This window comes from Hermetia illucens, chromosome 2 (genome assembly GCF_905115235.1).
Source record: "Hermetia illucens chromosome 2, iHerIll2.2.curated.20191125, whole genome shotgun sequence".
NCBI lineage: Eukaryota > Metazoa > Arthropoda > Insecta > Diptera > Stratiomyidae > Hermetia > Hermetia illucens.
The window spans coordinates 79,062,390-79,078,969 of record NC_051850.1 but is presented as its reverse complement, the minus strand read 5'-3'; the positions used below and the strand labels follow the sequence as shown (position 1 = coordinate 79,078,969).

Below are 16,580 nucleotides of genomic sequence, written 5' to 3'. Positions count from 1 at the left end.
AATTTGGTATTCCTCTTTGGTCGTCCTCATTCGTAATAGTTGGTAATCGCATAAGTGAGATCATTTCTTCTTTCTTCTCATGAAACCGCCATTATTTAATGCGTGGCGGCCAGTGCGTTCCTCACGCTGTTTTATCGGTGCCTTGTTTCGCAGGACGGCAATCAATGGCCGATATTGAGGGGCGATTGTCTCATAGGGATGGAATTTGGAATCAGTGACGGCGGTAAAATGTCGGCGTCTTGTGAGAATATAGTCGATTTGCGTTTTACTATTTCCGCTATAAAATGTTGGAAGATGAGACAATCATTTGATAAACGGTATGTATTCATAAGTACAAGGTCATGAATGTCGCGCAAAATCAATTATACGCTCGCCACTCTCATTGCGCGCTCCAATCCCGTTTCCTCCATGGCACCTGTTACCGTCTGCCGTTTCACTCACATGACCGTTAAGGCCGCCGGCAATGATGATATAGTCATCAGCAGGCACGCTACAGGTCTTTTCATCGAGAAGTTGCCAGAAAGCATCTTTCTCGCCAACAGGTTGACTTGTCTGTGGTGCATATGCGGTGAAGAAGTGAATAGTGCGATCAGCTGATATAATGGTGAGCTTCATCAGCCGGTCATCAAATAGTTCGACTTCTTTAATGGCATCACGGAAACCCTCTGAGATGGCAATGCCCACACCGTATTGAGTGTCTGGGCTCCCAAAATAGAGAAGTTTATAGCAATTTTTGCCATTTTCGCGTTCTATGTCGCAGCTTTTGGCACCAGACCATCGGGTTTCTTGCCGAGCTCAGACTAACTTACTTACGTCTTGATGCCAACCACGCGTCAAGAACCCTTGCCCATTGGTGCCCCGTCGACTGAGGGGACGCCCTAGCATTTGCCGAGGCTTGTTATTCAATCTGATCATGTTTCTAACGACATTGGATGTATTTTGTTGGTCGGCCACACACACTTTTCTTAGACACGGTTATTCTTTTTGATATGAAAGTGGTGGAAAAATGGGACCTGTGAACACCCAAACATCCAGTAAGTTACATCCCTCTGCGTTGATCTTAAAGGGGTCCCCATACATGCATAAGAAGGGGATCGCCATATATTCAAAAGGAAGGTATACATTTTTTTTTCACCGGACTTAGTCATGTGTGATATCAAATGAAAGGTCTCGATTAGCACTTTCCGAAGCCGGTCTTAGTTTTGACATTCGATTAAAAAACGGGGAGTGCAGGGGCTATAAAGCGATTATTTCTTTTGCGCACCCTTTCCCAGAACCTACTCAACCGAAAGATTCGAAAAAAGTCTCGAAGCTACCTCTATACGGTGGCCTCCAGGCTTCAAAATACCGTTTCGATAGTATATTACTTTGTTTACTAAAGACCTCCATCAAGTTTATACTAGAGACATATATACACTATAGTGTGAAGCATGACATCCCTAAATGTGATCAAAATCGCACTATTACTGAAAAAGTTACAGTAGCGCCAGATTTTATCTTCCGTGTAAATTAACTGCAACCCTAAATATTAATATCACGCTAAAGTGAGTCGTCTGAGAAGCTAAATGCATATACATTACGGATTGCCTACAGACGGAATAGTTCCTCACGGAAATATACTTACACACTTTTTGTGAAAAATCAATGAAATATATTTAATGGCAAATGTTTGAAAAATGTCGAAAAAACTGCAGTTTTTTCCTTGTTCGCTATTAAAGAAAACTCCTCATAATTATCAAGATTTGTTAAAATCGGTCGGCTTAGATTCGAGAAAAACGCGTTTCAAGTTTTTTACCATTTATTATGTAATATTTTTAAAAAATCAAATTCAACACTTACGATTTATCAATCTGCTATCCCTTTTTTGGCCATTGAAATCCTCTCTTTATCTTTTTGTACCGCGTATTCGTAGGAGCCAGTGAAATATCTATATCCACTGAGTGATTATCGTAGAAGTAGAGATCACAAAACAACGCTTCTTTGTTGGTCCTGGGGATGATTGAAATACAGTCGTAGTTTACATACTATACTTTGAAGAAGGGACTGCAGCATTCGTCGCGGGTTTAAAAAATGGCATCAAAATGATCCAGAAGAGACGGCAGGACACAGTTGCTTACTTTATCGGTTTTCGGTTTTATTAGTGTTGAAGAACAAAAAATCGTAGCAACAGTTGAAATTTTTCTTAACGTCGTTGACAGTTGAAAACAATTTGTTTTTTTATTTTTACTTCAGTGACGTCCTACGAAGTAACATTTTTTGATTTTGTGGAAGTGCGAATTTGTGTATGTTCTACATTCAATACGTTTATAGTTTTTTAAAATATATAATCACTAACATTTGTAAATCTCTCAGACTTTTTGAACTGGAGTATCTATGCATTGTTAGAGCAGAAAGTGGCAGGCAATGGCCAACATAAAATAAGTTACTATTGGAGCAAACTAGCATGATTTTAGTTTTGCTGCATTTGAAATTTAAACGTAAAGAGTCCTTTAGGCAAAAGTAACGAAGCTAAATTTTTGATATTGACGTTATCAGTTAGATGGATTATTAATTTTTTATTTTAATAATATATTTCATATTCTAATTTATTTTCAGGTGGAAATCAAAATTATGGGTACATAGACGAAAAACTATTTAAAGCACGTGTATGGATTCAACGTATGGATAACGAATCATTGCTGCTACGGTATCTTAACAATCGGGGACGAAACGATAGGATAAAAAAGAATGATTTCGTAAGAAGGCATGTTAGTGATTTCGATAAATACTTACAACAGAAGAGAACTGGCTCCCACAAACGGAATAAAAGCAAAAGATCATTTTATTCACGGACTTCAGTTTCTAGTAGCAAAAGTACAAATTGCAAAAAAGAAATTGACATCAAATTATCCAAAAAATCAGTTGTTTTGTTGACTGATATAGCAAAAGACCCAGAGTACGGAAGCTACTTTCAAACATTAGGGAACTCCAAAAAAATTATACCCAATATGTTAAGGAAATCAAATGACACACAGAAAAAAAGTGGAAGGGCGTCTGCAAAGTGTTTAGTAAGCGGGAATCAACGCGGCGCCTTCAGTGTGCTAATACAAAAACAGGATTATGCAAGTCAATTTAGAAAAAGAACTTCTACAGATTCTCCGGAAATTGTTATTAATATATTTAACAACTTAAAATCGAATAGCAAAATGTCGGATAAAAGTGCAATCAGTAAATCAAAAAGAAGGCGTTGTGATGGCCATAATTTTAATCTAGAGAGGAACTCAGAAATGAATAAACTATCTATAGATGAATTACGCTTTGATGACGTCACAAGTTCCGTGAGTCCACACTTTTATTCACATTCAAGTATTGATACCGGTCAAAGAAATAATTTACTTAGAGAAGATGCACAAAATAATACAAATAAATTCCGCGACCTTGGATATTGTATAAATTCATATTCCAGATCAGTTAAAAATGATAAAAACGATACTTCTCATGATCATATGAAACGTTTCGGACAAGACAAGTCTGTTGTTCATAACCGTCTGCGAAAGAAATTTTTCATTACCAACATAGCGAAGTTAGAGAATTCACATTTTAGAAACGAAGATGATGGTGGCGACAATCAAGTCACATCTACCCAGGATAATATTCCCCTTGCTTCGACTACTGTTGGCGCTTCTAAAGCACCTATAACAGAAGTTGACATACAAAATGATCACATAGATACTACCTTAGAAGAGTCTAAATCAGTTGGAATTATAGGCTTTAAGGGTAGTGGAGGAGAATTATTCCCGCAACAGAAAAACCAAACTGCCGATTATAATGAGAAGAAAATAACCACGCCTTCATCAAAGCTTGATGCATGTGACCTTCCATCTACAACTACAAATATAGATTTTTGTAACAAAAATCACGATAATATATCTGAAACGGAAAATGCTGTTGTTACCACAAAGAAAGCTGAAGATAGTAAAAGAATTAATACAAAAGATGACAGTACTTCAATTAGCAGCAGGATATCATCCTTTAGTAGGGAATCTGATCACGAGCCTCTTACGAATATTCGAAAACGTTTGAATGATTCTACTAATGTTGCTGTCGTAGGATCACTGAATAAATTCAATCTCATGGACTCGACTAAAACGTACTCTAATGTAGATTCCATCAAAACTGTATTTGTTCCACCAGACATTGAAAAAATTATTGAAGCAGAAGATAGCCTTTTGCATTGATGCTCATATACATGTTGTATATTCTCGTTGTTTTTACTTCTAAGTTCCGTTATAAAATTATAAATGTTTTTGCATTGTAATGAATAAGATTCGTGATATGGCGAAATGAATAGTGTTTTATTTTTCTTCATATTGCAATTAGCGCTCGACAGATAATCTGTTCTATAACTTTAATAGAAACGTTTTATTTCATACTTAATTATACAACATTATGCACAATTAATTCAATTTGAGGCGTATTTATAACCGACACGTTTCGTTCAGAGGCAGAAACTTCAGAAACTGCCTGACTCTGAGGGTGGATTTCAGATAGTTGTCTACTCCGCGGAACATTCCAGAGAGATATGCAAATACTTTTCTAGAAAACTACTTCGTGATTTTGACGGAATCTCCTTATTGACATTAATCTATTATCAATCATTCTATTATAACTAAATATTCGCCCTACTGAAATACAGTTTTGGTGTGGTGTCACCAACAATTTTCCAAAGTAATTTTCCTCACAATATGGCTTCTGTCAAAATCGCAGTTGCCTTCTGTCCATCTTCATTGGCATTGGTTCTCTTTAGTTTGGTGCCAAATCATAAAAGGTCGCATCACAATGTCGCTTTGTCAGTTTAGCAGAATAGTCTAACGGCTGCTCCGCGCTAATGACAACACACACGGAAAGTAACCAGTATCCTCGGGGTGCTTTGCCTTGAGGCAATATCCAATGAAGGACTAGTTTGGCTTAGAAACCAGAAACTTGTTAACATTTTGGTTAGGAGGTGTAAATGGCAGTGGATGGTACATATATATAGAGAGGACGGCAATTCTATTGCTCGGTATGCCATACAGGTATAACGGAAACTTCAGTATCTCAAGATGGCCGCCGAATGGAGCGCTATAGAAGTACTTTATATGGAATAGTGGACGAAGAGTGGCAGCTTAGAAGGAAATGAGGTACATTGCCAGAATTCAACAGGCGAGCGCGTGTGGTGCAACCACTATGCTATTTAGTTTGAAATTGGAATATATTCTGAGGAAAACCTAGTCGACATCGGGAGTACGCACTATTCAAGTGCTATCATAAATATAATGGTACGATCAAAGTTATATGTGAAGAAATCCTTATTCTTGCGGCAGTTAAGAAAATTGGGTTAAAAATCCACCAGTCGAAATCCGAACTCAAACTATAGTCAATTGACCATTTAGAGAAATCCTGACGATGGGAAAATGCAGCCTGGAAAAGGTCAATGACTTCATTTATCTAGAGGCTAAACTTGAGCCACCGGTGAAATCATGAGTAAATTCCTTGACGATGATTTGTCTTTGAGGAAATCGGCTGCCGAGACCATACATATTCCAGGACTAGAAGACTGAACACAGGAGATTCAACTTCCAGCGCAGTATTCGAAATTCCATGATGGGGAAAAATCATTGCGCATGTTCGACGGTCTAGGGTAAACGTGCGAGAGAAATTGCACGCATCAGGTCTGATGTTAGTGTTGTTTATGAGATGCAGTGCATTGGTGTGCGGTCACATGGCTGCGAGGATTTGTCACAGCACAGCTGTTTACGGTTTGTTACATGGGATAGGGAAACACAAGAAAACCATCTAGGCGCCATCGACACACCAGTACATGAACCACAAGGGCCACAGGCCAGTTAGCTACTTCGACCCTACCCCGCGAATATACAATGACATTCTGCGCTCCCTTGGCACTTGATTTGCTTCCCTTGTATTCAGCCTTCTTGTCCAGGACAATTCGACAGTTATCCAAAGTAGGTTAATGCACCTTAGAGAATACTTGACATCAGGCGCTAGGTTAAGTAAGTGTTCTAGAAGTAGGAAACATTTTAAAATTTCTATAATAGGATTTATCGATATACTATAGTTAATAAGTACACTACGTGGAAAAAGAGAGTTATGAGGGGGATACGGCCGGAGGTTATTATCATCTCCAAAAGAGGTGAAGGGTCGTACGTTGACATTCTCAAGAGAGTAAAGGAAGGTCCAGATCTTACCAATTAGGAGGATAATGTTAGCCCCATTAGACGGTCTCAAAAAAGAGACCATATGTTATGGTCAAGGAGTCCGAGAATGTAACGGCAGATTAGTTCTTGAGACAAGTTGGAAAGTCCTAGGGGCAGAAAGCCTAAATCATGGCCAGCAGACCGGAGATATCTATAGTCTGCAAGGATATAGATGAGGTCACCACGAAGGAGGAGGTTTGTAAGGTGGACCTTATTGGGCTTCAAGAGTTAGAGCTAAAACACTACGGAAAGCCTTCTGTGGGACACAAGCCGCCTTCATCGGTCTACCAGTAGAGGTAACACTCAAACTGTAGGTAGCTGGGAGAATAAGGCACGTTCCAGTGACAGGTCGAAGCAATGCAGGAGATACGGAGGGGAAGGCCACATCAGCCAAAACTGTGGAGCAGACCCAAATTGCCCACTATGCATAGGAAAGTAGGGGGTGGACCATCGGTACATTGCAGGCAGTAGCAGGTGCCCGGAATTTAAGAGTCGAAAATGAGGCTGATACGAATCAACCGCTACGAACCGGCGCAGATCTACTCCCGCAAACCATTCATGAGGAAAATATCGATGTGGTCATAATTAGTGAATGATATCGAAATAACGGCGGTGGCATTTGGGTCAAGGATTCACCGAGCCAAGCAGTGACATGGATTTGCGGAGAACAAGCCTTCCAGGAAAAATGGGACACCCGGGATAAGGCTTCATCAGAGCGAAGGTGAAAGGAGTTCACATATACAGCTATGTTCCACCTAACGCCACACTTGCCGAGTGTAGCAAATTCTGAGCGCTTTGGTTTTGAATGTAAGAGGACTTTGGTTGATAATCATAGCAGGGGATTTTTTGGCTCTGAAGTAGACTAGCCGGAAAACGAATGTGTGGGGAGGGGGGGGGGGTGGATTCTGTTCGAGTCAATTGCAGATCTAGAAGTGGTACTCGGGAATGTTGGGATCTTATACACTTTCAGGGGAGGGAACCTAGTGTCTATAGGGGATCTGACATACGTGAGCGCGAATCGAGCTAGGAAAAGAACTCCCACCGAGTAGCGAGTGGGTTGCTGAGTTGGACGGCGAAATCTTTCACAGAAAGGATAACGAAAGCATGCCATGCCACTATGTCCAGTAGAGGCATCCCAATTACTGGTAGAATAACGAAATAGTTAGTTTGCGAGCCGCATGTTTCCGGGCATGAAAAGGTAGCGAAGATCACTCTAGATGACCTGTCCGCGTCTGCTGAAAAAATTACCACTCTGTTTCCTCATCACGAAAATGGCGGTGACAAACGGTAGCTCAATTGAACGAGTGCATGGTTCCTCCAGTTACCGAGGACCAGCTACGGGGAATATACGGTAGGGTCGGTGGCACCAGGGCCCCTGGTTCGGAAGTCATCCCCAACAGACCTTTGAAAGTGTGCCTAAAAAACGGAATATTTCCTGTCCAGTGTAAAAACAAGCCGGGAAACCGGAAGCTGGGCGCTTCAGGTATGAAAGGTTTTGTTTGCTTCTTGTGTGAGTATATTTGAGTGTAGAACTATCCCATTTGTTCGTAGCCTGTTAAGAATATGCATTTAGCACATCAGATTTACTACTTCGGGTTGTAAATTTACACGGTAAAGACAATTTTGAGCTACTGTAACTTTGTTACTAATGGTATGATTTTGACCAAACTTGGAGATAATATGCTTCATATTATATTTTATACTATTACCAACATTTATAACTCTGCGATAAACTTAAGGGGGGTTTTACTTAATTTTTCCAAAAATATGGTAATATACTATTATTAACTCAATTTGAGCAGATATCGATATGGAGAGTATTTTGAGGCCTGGGCACCATATAGATGATTTTTTTCAGATTATTCGGCGGGGTAGTTTCTGAGAATGGCTCCGTGAAAGAAATCATCACTTTGCACCCCTCTCACTCCCCGCCCTTTTAATAAATCTCAAAACTAAGGCCTGTATCAAAAAGTGCTAATCGAGACCTTTCATTTGATACCCTACATGACTAGATTTGGTGAAAAAAAAATTTTACACCCCCCTTTTACATGTATGGGGACCCCACCTAAATCTCAACGTAGGAGGATATCACCGCATGTCTGGGGGTCCACACGTCCCGCCTTCTCACCAAATTTCGTGTCAATCGGTATAGCCGTTTCTGAGAAAAGTGCCTGTGACAGACAGACATTGAACCGATTTTAATAATTTTAATAAAAACAAAAGTTGGTGTTACTTCCCAAACCCGGTAAGTCACCTAGAGATTCATCATCGTCTCTTCTGATGGATACAATGAGGAAGATGATTTAGAGAGCCATATACGCATATGTATAACAGACTCCTACCCCTCATCGAAAGCGGCAATGGCTTGTCACAGCGCCAGGGCGGGTTGTGATGCTCTACAGTGGATGCAATAAGTTTGGTGGGGAGCCTGGCAAAAGGCGCACTGAATTTTGGTGGTTACTGTATCGTGGTGGATGTGAAAACGCATTCAATTCCGCTATCTGGGGCCGAATTAAAAGCGGTTTGACTGACGTAGGTATTCCTGGATCCTCTCAGAGAGAACTCTCTGGTATGGTACGGATTGTACTGGATGTCTTGCTATGGAACTTCAGTATAATAGAGTACTTAAACTTCCCAGAGGAGGCTACGATAGTAGGCTTGGGCGATGACTTGGCTGTAGCTGTTGCACCAAAACACCCTGAGAATGTGGAAATTTGCGCGACGGAGACAGTGAGAGCAGTAAAAATGCCAGCTCCGTGGTTTGGCTTTCTAAGATTTTTCACCTCCATGTACGAACAAACAAAAGTACACTATAACGATCAAAGGAGCACAGTAGTTCAATTAGGACGCCATGTACACTATAACGATCAAAGGGGCACAATAGTTCAAATAGGACGCCATGTATATAGTTATTGATATAGTTAAAATAGGTGTCATCTACGCAAAACGATTTGAAGTTCTTGTGTTTTTACTATCGAAGATTTCGACTTTCGCGGCAGTGTGATATTTAAATAATCGGAATCAGCTTGTTCGGAAGCCGATTGATCAGCATAACGCGGTGAAACTGATTAACAATTTACCTTCTCGGGGTTCAAGATGATCATGATTATGATCATCGTTATTATTATTTTATCACTTTTATTTTAAATAGGAGAGTTGTAGTTTCTTGGAGCCAAAGAAAAAAATTTGCACACTTAAAAGGAGAAGGGAAGTTGTATGAACGTGTTCGACAAACGCTTCAAAAACAATGTCTGAAAAACGCGTTCTTAGAAAATACTGGGACCGGATTTCTTTCGACATTCAACCAAACTCACAGTTGGGTGAGAATGAAATGATATCAACAACAAAACGAAAGATTAATTTTGATTAATTTTATTGCCCGCACAAAGCAGGATGAGAAGAAAGAAAACGAAAACGAAACGAAAAAGAGAAAACAGTAAACAGAGCGAAGTGCGCATCCAAAAAGATATGATAGATGTCAAGCGGAGGTGTTGATAGAGAACCGCTGTAAATTTACACAATTTGGGTTCAGAAGAATGACGTCCTGGTGAATTGCCGCTTGAAATCCATTTTGACTTTGATGAGAAGCGGGAGATTTGAACATTCTCCCCACTTTCTCCACCCGTTGGAGAAGTTTAACTTAATGATAAGATCTGAGGCTGAGAATCTCCCCCGGTGATTGAGACTGGCAGTAGTACTAATTTTGATATTGGTCGCGTATACGTGGAAGTTGCAGTTTTGAGGGTTACCACTCGAGTGAGACCATCTTTGCCGGGATGCGTTTGAATAACTCTGGCGAGCGGCCATTTTGATCGAGGATACCGTTCATCAGAGATGAGAACCAATGATCCTTCTTTGATGTCGTGATGCGAAGTTTTCCATTTAGAAATGGACTGATGTGACTACAGATATTTCGCTGTCCAGCGTTCCCACAAATATTGTAAACGTTCCTGGATCCGTTGGAAATGAGAGAGTCGTGAAGTCGGTACATCGGGGAGTGTAGGTTCAGGAATGGTGTTGAGAGGAGCACCTCTAATGTAGTGTCCAAGCGTGAGGGCAGAGAGATCATCTGGGTCCTCAGTGAGAGCACTCAGCGATCGTGAGTTGAGAACGGCTTCAACTTGTGCGAGGAACGTCGAGAAGTCTTCGTAGATGAGAAACGTGTCGGCGATCGTTCGTTCCAGATGGTATTTTACGGATATTACCGCTGCTCCCACTTTCCACCCATATGTGGTGCTCCAGGTGGATTGAATTTCCATTAGGTCCCGTCATTTGCGAGAATTTGGCGCAAATGCTGCGATTTTTGTACACTGTTGTTGAGAAGTTGCTGAAGAGTGACGTCAGCACCCGTGAAGTTAGTACCACAATCACTAGTGAGTGATTTGCAAATCCCACGGCGACTAGTGAAGCGGCGAAATGCCTTAAGAAATCCTTCGGTGCTGTAATTCGTGACAGCCTTGAGGTGGACAGCAGATGTTGAGAGACATATAAAGACGACGATCCAGGCCTTGTAGGTTCGAGCTCCGCGTCCTTGATAATATTTGAGAGACACTGGTCCCGCGTAGTCAACTCCTGTATGTTCGAACACCAATGAGGGTTGCACTCGTTTCGCAGGAAGTTGGCCCATTAACTGCTGGGCACGTATTCCTCGTATACGTGTACAGGTGATTCATTTTTGGATGAATGATTTTATCGGGGCTCTGCCTCCGATGATCCAGCAGTATCTACGAATGTATTTCAGAGTGAGCTGTGTTCCTCCATGCAGAGTGCGAGAATGAGCGTTGGCGATGATGAGATGTGCCAGTAAGCAATCTTTCGGAAGTATAGGCGGATGTTTTCTATCTTCGTCAAGCTGAGAATTTTGAAGTCGACCACCGACTCGTAAGAGTCCAGTTTGGTCAATGCGAGCTGTGAGACGTGATAGTACATAAGACTTGGGGAGAGGCTTGCCTTGGGAAAGGATGCGAATTTCTGATGAGAAGTATCCTTGTTGTGTAGCACGAATGCAGTGGGTGAGAGCCGCTGGCAAATCCGTTGGAGTGAAAGCCGAGATGCTGAGTTTACAGTCTGGCGTTCGTTTGAAGACTGCCACTGCACGTAGTAAAGTAGCAGTGACTCTGACAAGTTTTGTGAGAGTGCTGCATCGAGTCAAGAGATGATCCAAAGGCAAAGATGGAGTTGATGAGAGGACATGTACTGCCGGCGATCGCATTTCCATGTCTTCATGAGAGACATCAAGTGGTGAGAATGAAGGCCACTGGTGAGAAGGTTTGGTTAGCCAATCTGGACCTGACCACCATAGAGAGTGCTTGATGAGTTGAGAGGGGTTTAAACCCCGTGATGATCACCTGGATTCTGCTTGGTGGAGATGAATTTCCACACTGCTGACGGTGAGATTTCATGAATGTCACGTACTCGGTTCTTAACGAATTCCTTCCAACGAGTGCGATCACTGTTAATCTAGGCGAGGTGACTGATGAATCTGTCCACAAAGTAACTGGCACGTTGATCAAGTTGAGAGCCTTTTGTGCGCGTGAGATGAGCTTCGCGAGGAGTAATGCGGCAGATAATTTTAATCGTGGAATTGTGAGACATTTGAGAGGAGCAACTCGAGTTTTTGCACAAACAAGAGTTACTTTTGATTGCTGATTTGGATGAGAAACTCTGATGTAAACTGCTGCAGCCATTGCAGTTTGTAATGCGTCCGAAAATCCATGTATCTCGATGTGTGTGAGGTCAGATGAGAGATTTAGCCAGCGTGGAATTTTGAGGCTTGTAAGATCAATCAATTCACTCCTGGACGTCTTCCAACGATGAGTTATCTGAGGAGTTAGTGGGTCATCCCATCCAATCTTTTCTAGCCATAAGTCCTACATCAGAATTCTGGCTCGCACAATGACTGGTGAGATTAATCCAAGAGTATCAAAAAACTGTGCTGTTTCTGACAGTATGATGCGTTTCGTGATGGCCGAAGTTTGAAATGTATGGCTTGTAAAAGTTAAAATGTCCGGAGAATATTTCCAGGAAATTCCGAGAATTTTACATGTAGACTCATCGAACTGGTGAGATGTATTGCTGTTGAGACTTGATGAGTTGACTTTACAGAACGATGGATGATTGCTTTTCCACTTCGCTACAGGAAAACATCCGGTGAGACAGAGAGCTTCAATCTGAGACGCGATTTCGTTGAGACGTGAGAGAGTATCAGCACTTCCGGTGATGTCGTCGACGTAGCTACCCTTTTCAAAAGGTTCGATTGCTAATGGGAACTTGTGGCCCTCGTCACTGAGAAGTTGTTTAAGAACGCGACATGCTAAGTATGGTGCTGGCTTTGTACCATAAGTAACGGTTGTGAGATCGTACATTTCAGGCTCGCCGGTGCTAGATTGATCAGTCCAAAGTATCCTCTGGAACTTCCAGTCATCTGGATGAACATCGATTTGACGGAACATTTTGGTAATGCCCGTCGTAAAGATAAATTTGTGCTGCCTTACATACATGGAAAATGTCTGCTTGAAGTTTCGGACCGGTATGCAACGTATCGTTGAGTGAAATTCCTGTACTTGATTTACAGGACCCGTTGAACACGACCCCCAGTTTCGTAGTGAGACTATCTTCACGCAATACACCGTGGTGAGGAAGGTAAAAGCTCTCAGTAGGTGATGCCTTATCTTTTGAGACTTTTCTCATGTGGCCCAGCGATTCGTACTCTTTTAGAAAATCTGAGTAGAACTTAAAGAACTCAGGTTGGCGAGAAATGCGTTTGATGAGCCTGGTGAGAGATTTTTCTGCGATATGCTTCGTTTGTCCGAGTTGTGGAGCATTCGATTTGAAGGGTAGGCGCACTACATACCGACCTGCACTGTCGCGAGTATGTGTGCTCTGGAAATGTGCTTCGCATTCTGCTTCTTCGGCGCTGAGCGAATCCTCCCGATTAGACGGGACATCCTCAATTTCCCAGAATTTGGAGATGTTATCATGTGGTTGCTCATTTGAGATTGTGAAACCAGTATGGGAAGGTGCACTGGATGATGAGCTATCGACTGGACCAAGAATTGTCCATCCATACATGGTGTTAAAAGCCGTAGGCTCATTTGATGAACCGGATTTAACTCCAGGTTTTAAGATTTTGCCGTAGGAGTCCGCACCGATGATATCAATCTTACCAGGTGAGAGGAAATCTGGGTTAGCTAGTTCCAGATTATGAAGATGAGGCCAACTCTTTGCGAATACTTCGACTGACGGCAATATGACGGTGAGATTCGGAAAAATGTGTGCGTCGAACTCTGTCTGTTGAGTTGAGAATCTTGATAACAATGTAAAGGTGACAGCTCCTTCTGTTTCTCCAGATGAGGCACTGCCTACTCCAACAATTGGAATGTAGACATTCGAGATAGCGAGGTTGAGAGTGCGAAAGAGTTCTTGAGAGATGAAGGTGATCTCCGATCTTGGATCGATGAGAAGTCTTACTGAGTGAGAATTCCGTGACGATGTTAAGATGAGAGCTTGAGCAGTTGCCAGCAAAACCGTTGGACGAGATATGATTTCCGATTTGAGGTGTTGATGAGACTTTCGTACTGAGTTGAAAGATGCTGAGATGCGAGATAATGACGGTAAATCCGGGAGATATGAGCTGTCAGTTTGAACTGACTAATGAGAACTACACCAAAGTCAATTTTGTGTTGCCTTTTCCTGGCTGCAGGACCTTGTCGGATTAGTTAAGCCGGGTTGAGTGCTCTGATGCGACGGCTTTCTGAAGAAGCGGGAGTGGTGCAGCATTGAATGATGTGCCGTGTGACAAATCTTACAGTGCCCTGTACTACGGCAATCTTCCACTTGATGCATACTGAGACAGTTAATGCAGAGGGCACGAGATGTTTCCAGATGAAACCGCTGATCTTCGTCTAATATCTGGAAATTGGGACATCCTACTACGAAATGGTTTCCTCCGCAACAAGAACAGTAGTTTGATTTGAATGACAGCGTTGATTTGACCTCGGCTTTCGGCGTTTGGTTGCCAACATCTGGCTGAGTAAGATTGCAGCTCGAGTGATAATTTACTGATGAATTAGACGTTGGCTTAGTCTTTACGAACTGAGCAGAGTTAGAATGAGATGATCGCGCCACATGTATATGAGATGCTTTGGAAGTTTCTAGTTTCCCAGTATTGATTCTTCCAGGCTGAGTCTTCTTTTTGCCTTTCTTAATTAGCCCACCTTCCATGGTTTTTAGTGCGCGTGCGCGGCACATTAGAAAACTAGTGAGTCGTTCTAATGCTGGATACTCTGTTGATGATCCCAGTGTGAGCTCCCAGTCCTCACGAGTTTGCAGGTCCAGTCGATGAGTTATGAGATGTACCAGCAGCTGATCACAATGTTGAACTGGCGATCCTAGCGCCTTGAGTGAATTGAGCACCTCGGTCACCGTGTTGATGACAGTGTTTAATTCCTTCGAGGTCCTGGACGCCATCCTTGGAAGCATAAAAAGTCGGATCAACTGTGCAGAAATGAGAAGCACTCAACACAGTTTCTTACAAAATGTAAGTTTAAAGACGACGGACCAAAAACTGTTTGACAAACGCTTCAAAAACAATGTCTGAAAAACGCGTTCTTAGAAAATGCTGGGACCGGACTTCTTTCGACATTCAACCAAACTCACAGTTGGGTGAGAACGAAATGATATCAACAACAAAACGAAAGATTAATTTTGATTAATTTTATTGCCCGCATAAAGCAGGATGAGAAGAAAGAAAACGAAAACGAAACGAAAACGAAAAAACAGTAAACAGAGTGCGCGTCAAAAAAGATATGATAGATGTCAAGCGGGAGTTCGCTTGTGTCCGCCGAAGGGAATGGTTTGTTTTAACGATTACTCTCGACTGTGTTCTGATCGGGCTTGTGCGTTGTTACCAAGTTTACGTTCATCGATATTCAACTGTTTAGCCGTGTTTGATTAACGGTTTATTTAACTGTAAAACAGTGACAATTAGAGTTTTAATAACCGTGACTTCGCGTTAACAAAGTGAAGCCGGTACAAGCCTCGCGCCGCGAGTGCGGAACTCATCCTTACTCGAGGGACACGAAACCACAGCGGGTAAAGGACGCGAAATCAGCATATACTGCCGCCGCCCATGGATTGGGCAACTCTAATATCTCCACACAGCTGCTCCATCCGGCCGACAAGACCATTACGGCCGAAAAAATGATAAATGACGACTACCCCGTCATAACTGTCGACGAGAGGGAACCAGCCCGATGCTCGGACTGGTGAAGAAAACTACTGCGTTAACTATATCCAAGGATTCCAAGATGAATTCAAACTTGCTTCAGGTAAGTCTGTTTTCAAACGAAAACAAACAGACTCGGGCATCTCGGACAACGAGGCCCCAGCGAACAAAAACCGATTTTATCTCCTCTCCGACAACGAGCATCGCCCCGAAGCGACGCACGCACTTCCCGGAACCTCGAAATCCGCTGACTCGGCCATTCCACCGTTGGTTAAAGATAAGAATAAAATTAGCTTTCTCCCCCCGATTTTCTTATACGGATTGACTGAGCCTTGTAATTAAAAACATAGATAAAAATGCTACATTTGAAATTACCAACCTACCGGCCGACAGGCTCAAAGTCCGGTTCACCTGTCCCAATATCCATTGGAAACTAATACATTTAATTAAGATCACCAAATTGGAAGGACATTCCTTCACGCTGAAAGAGGAGAGGAAGCCAACCCTCATCCTCAGAGGAATCACCCCCCATGAGTTCACTCCCGAAGACGTGGCTTCGGAAATCAAGGAGCTAACGCAGATCACACCTATCCGAGTAACTAGACTTTCCACCCCGTGGTCACGAGCCAATAACACTAATCTGAGCCTCTTCCGTGTGACTTTCAACTCTGACGCAGAGGCCAATACAGTCACAAAAAAAAAAATACCCTCCTGCAAGTCACCCAATGTTTCAATTGCCAACAATTTGGCCACGTATCCGCAAACTGTGGATACGACCCCAGATGCGTGAAGTGCGCGGACCCACACGCCTCCAGGGATTGCCCCCGTTCCAATGTAGAAGACAACGCCGAAAAGGAGTCGGCGGCACCCCTTAAATGTGCAAATTGTGGCCAATTGGGTCACCCGGCCAACTTCTCTAAGTGCCCCCGCAGACTGGAATCTATCCAGCGCAAAGAAAGAGCAAAAAGCATCCCGCACTATCGATCTGCCTCATTCTTCCCACACCTTGACAGACCCTCGTCTGATCGTGTCTCATGCCACCCCTCCCTCACTGACCGCGTCTTTTGCCGCAGTGTCCAGGGGTCAAGCAAGACCCAAAACCCTTAGCCCTTTATCGCCTG

At 42.5% G+C, this 16,580-nt stretch overlaps 1 protein-coding gene across 1 annotated transcript in view; it reads left to right on the top strand.

Annotated features, from left to right (window-relative positions):
• Positions 1-4,323, top strand: part of LOC119650460 (dentin sialophosphoprotein) — a 117,144-nt gene extending 112,821 nt beyond the window's left edge. The window contains exon 12 of the mRNA XM_038053319.1: positions 2,596-4,323. Within this exon, the coding sequence (XP_037909247.1) occupies positions 2,596-4,217 (1,622 nt within the window). The 3' untranslated portion in view covers positions 4,218-4,323. The remainder of the gene's footprint in view (positions 1-2,595) is intronic.
• Positions 4,324-16,580: the final 12,257 nt, after the last annotated feature.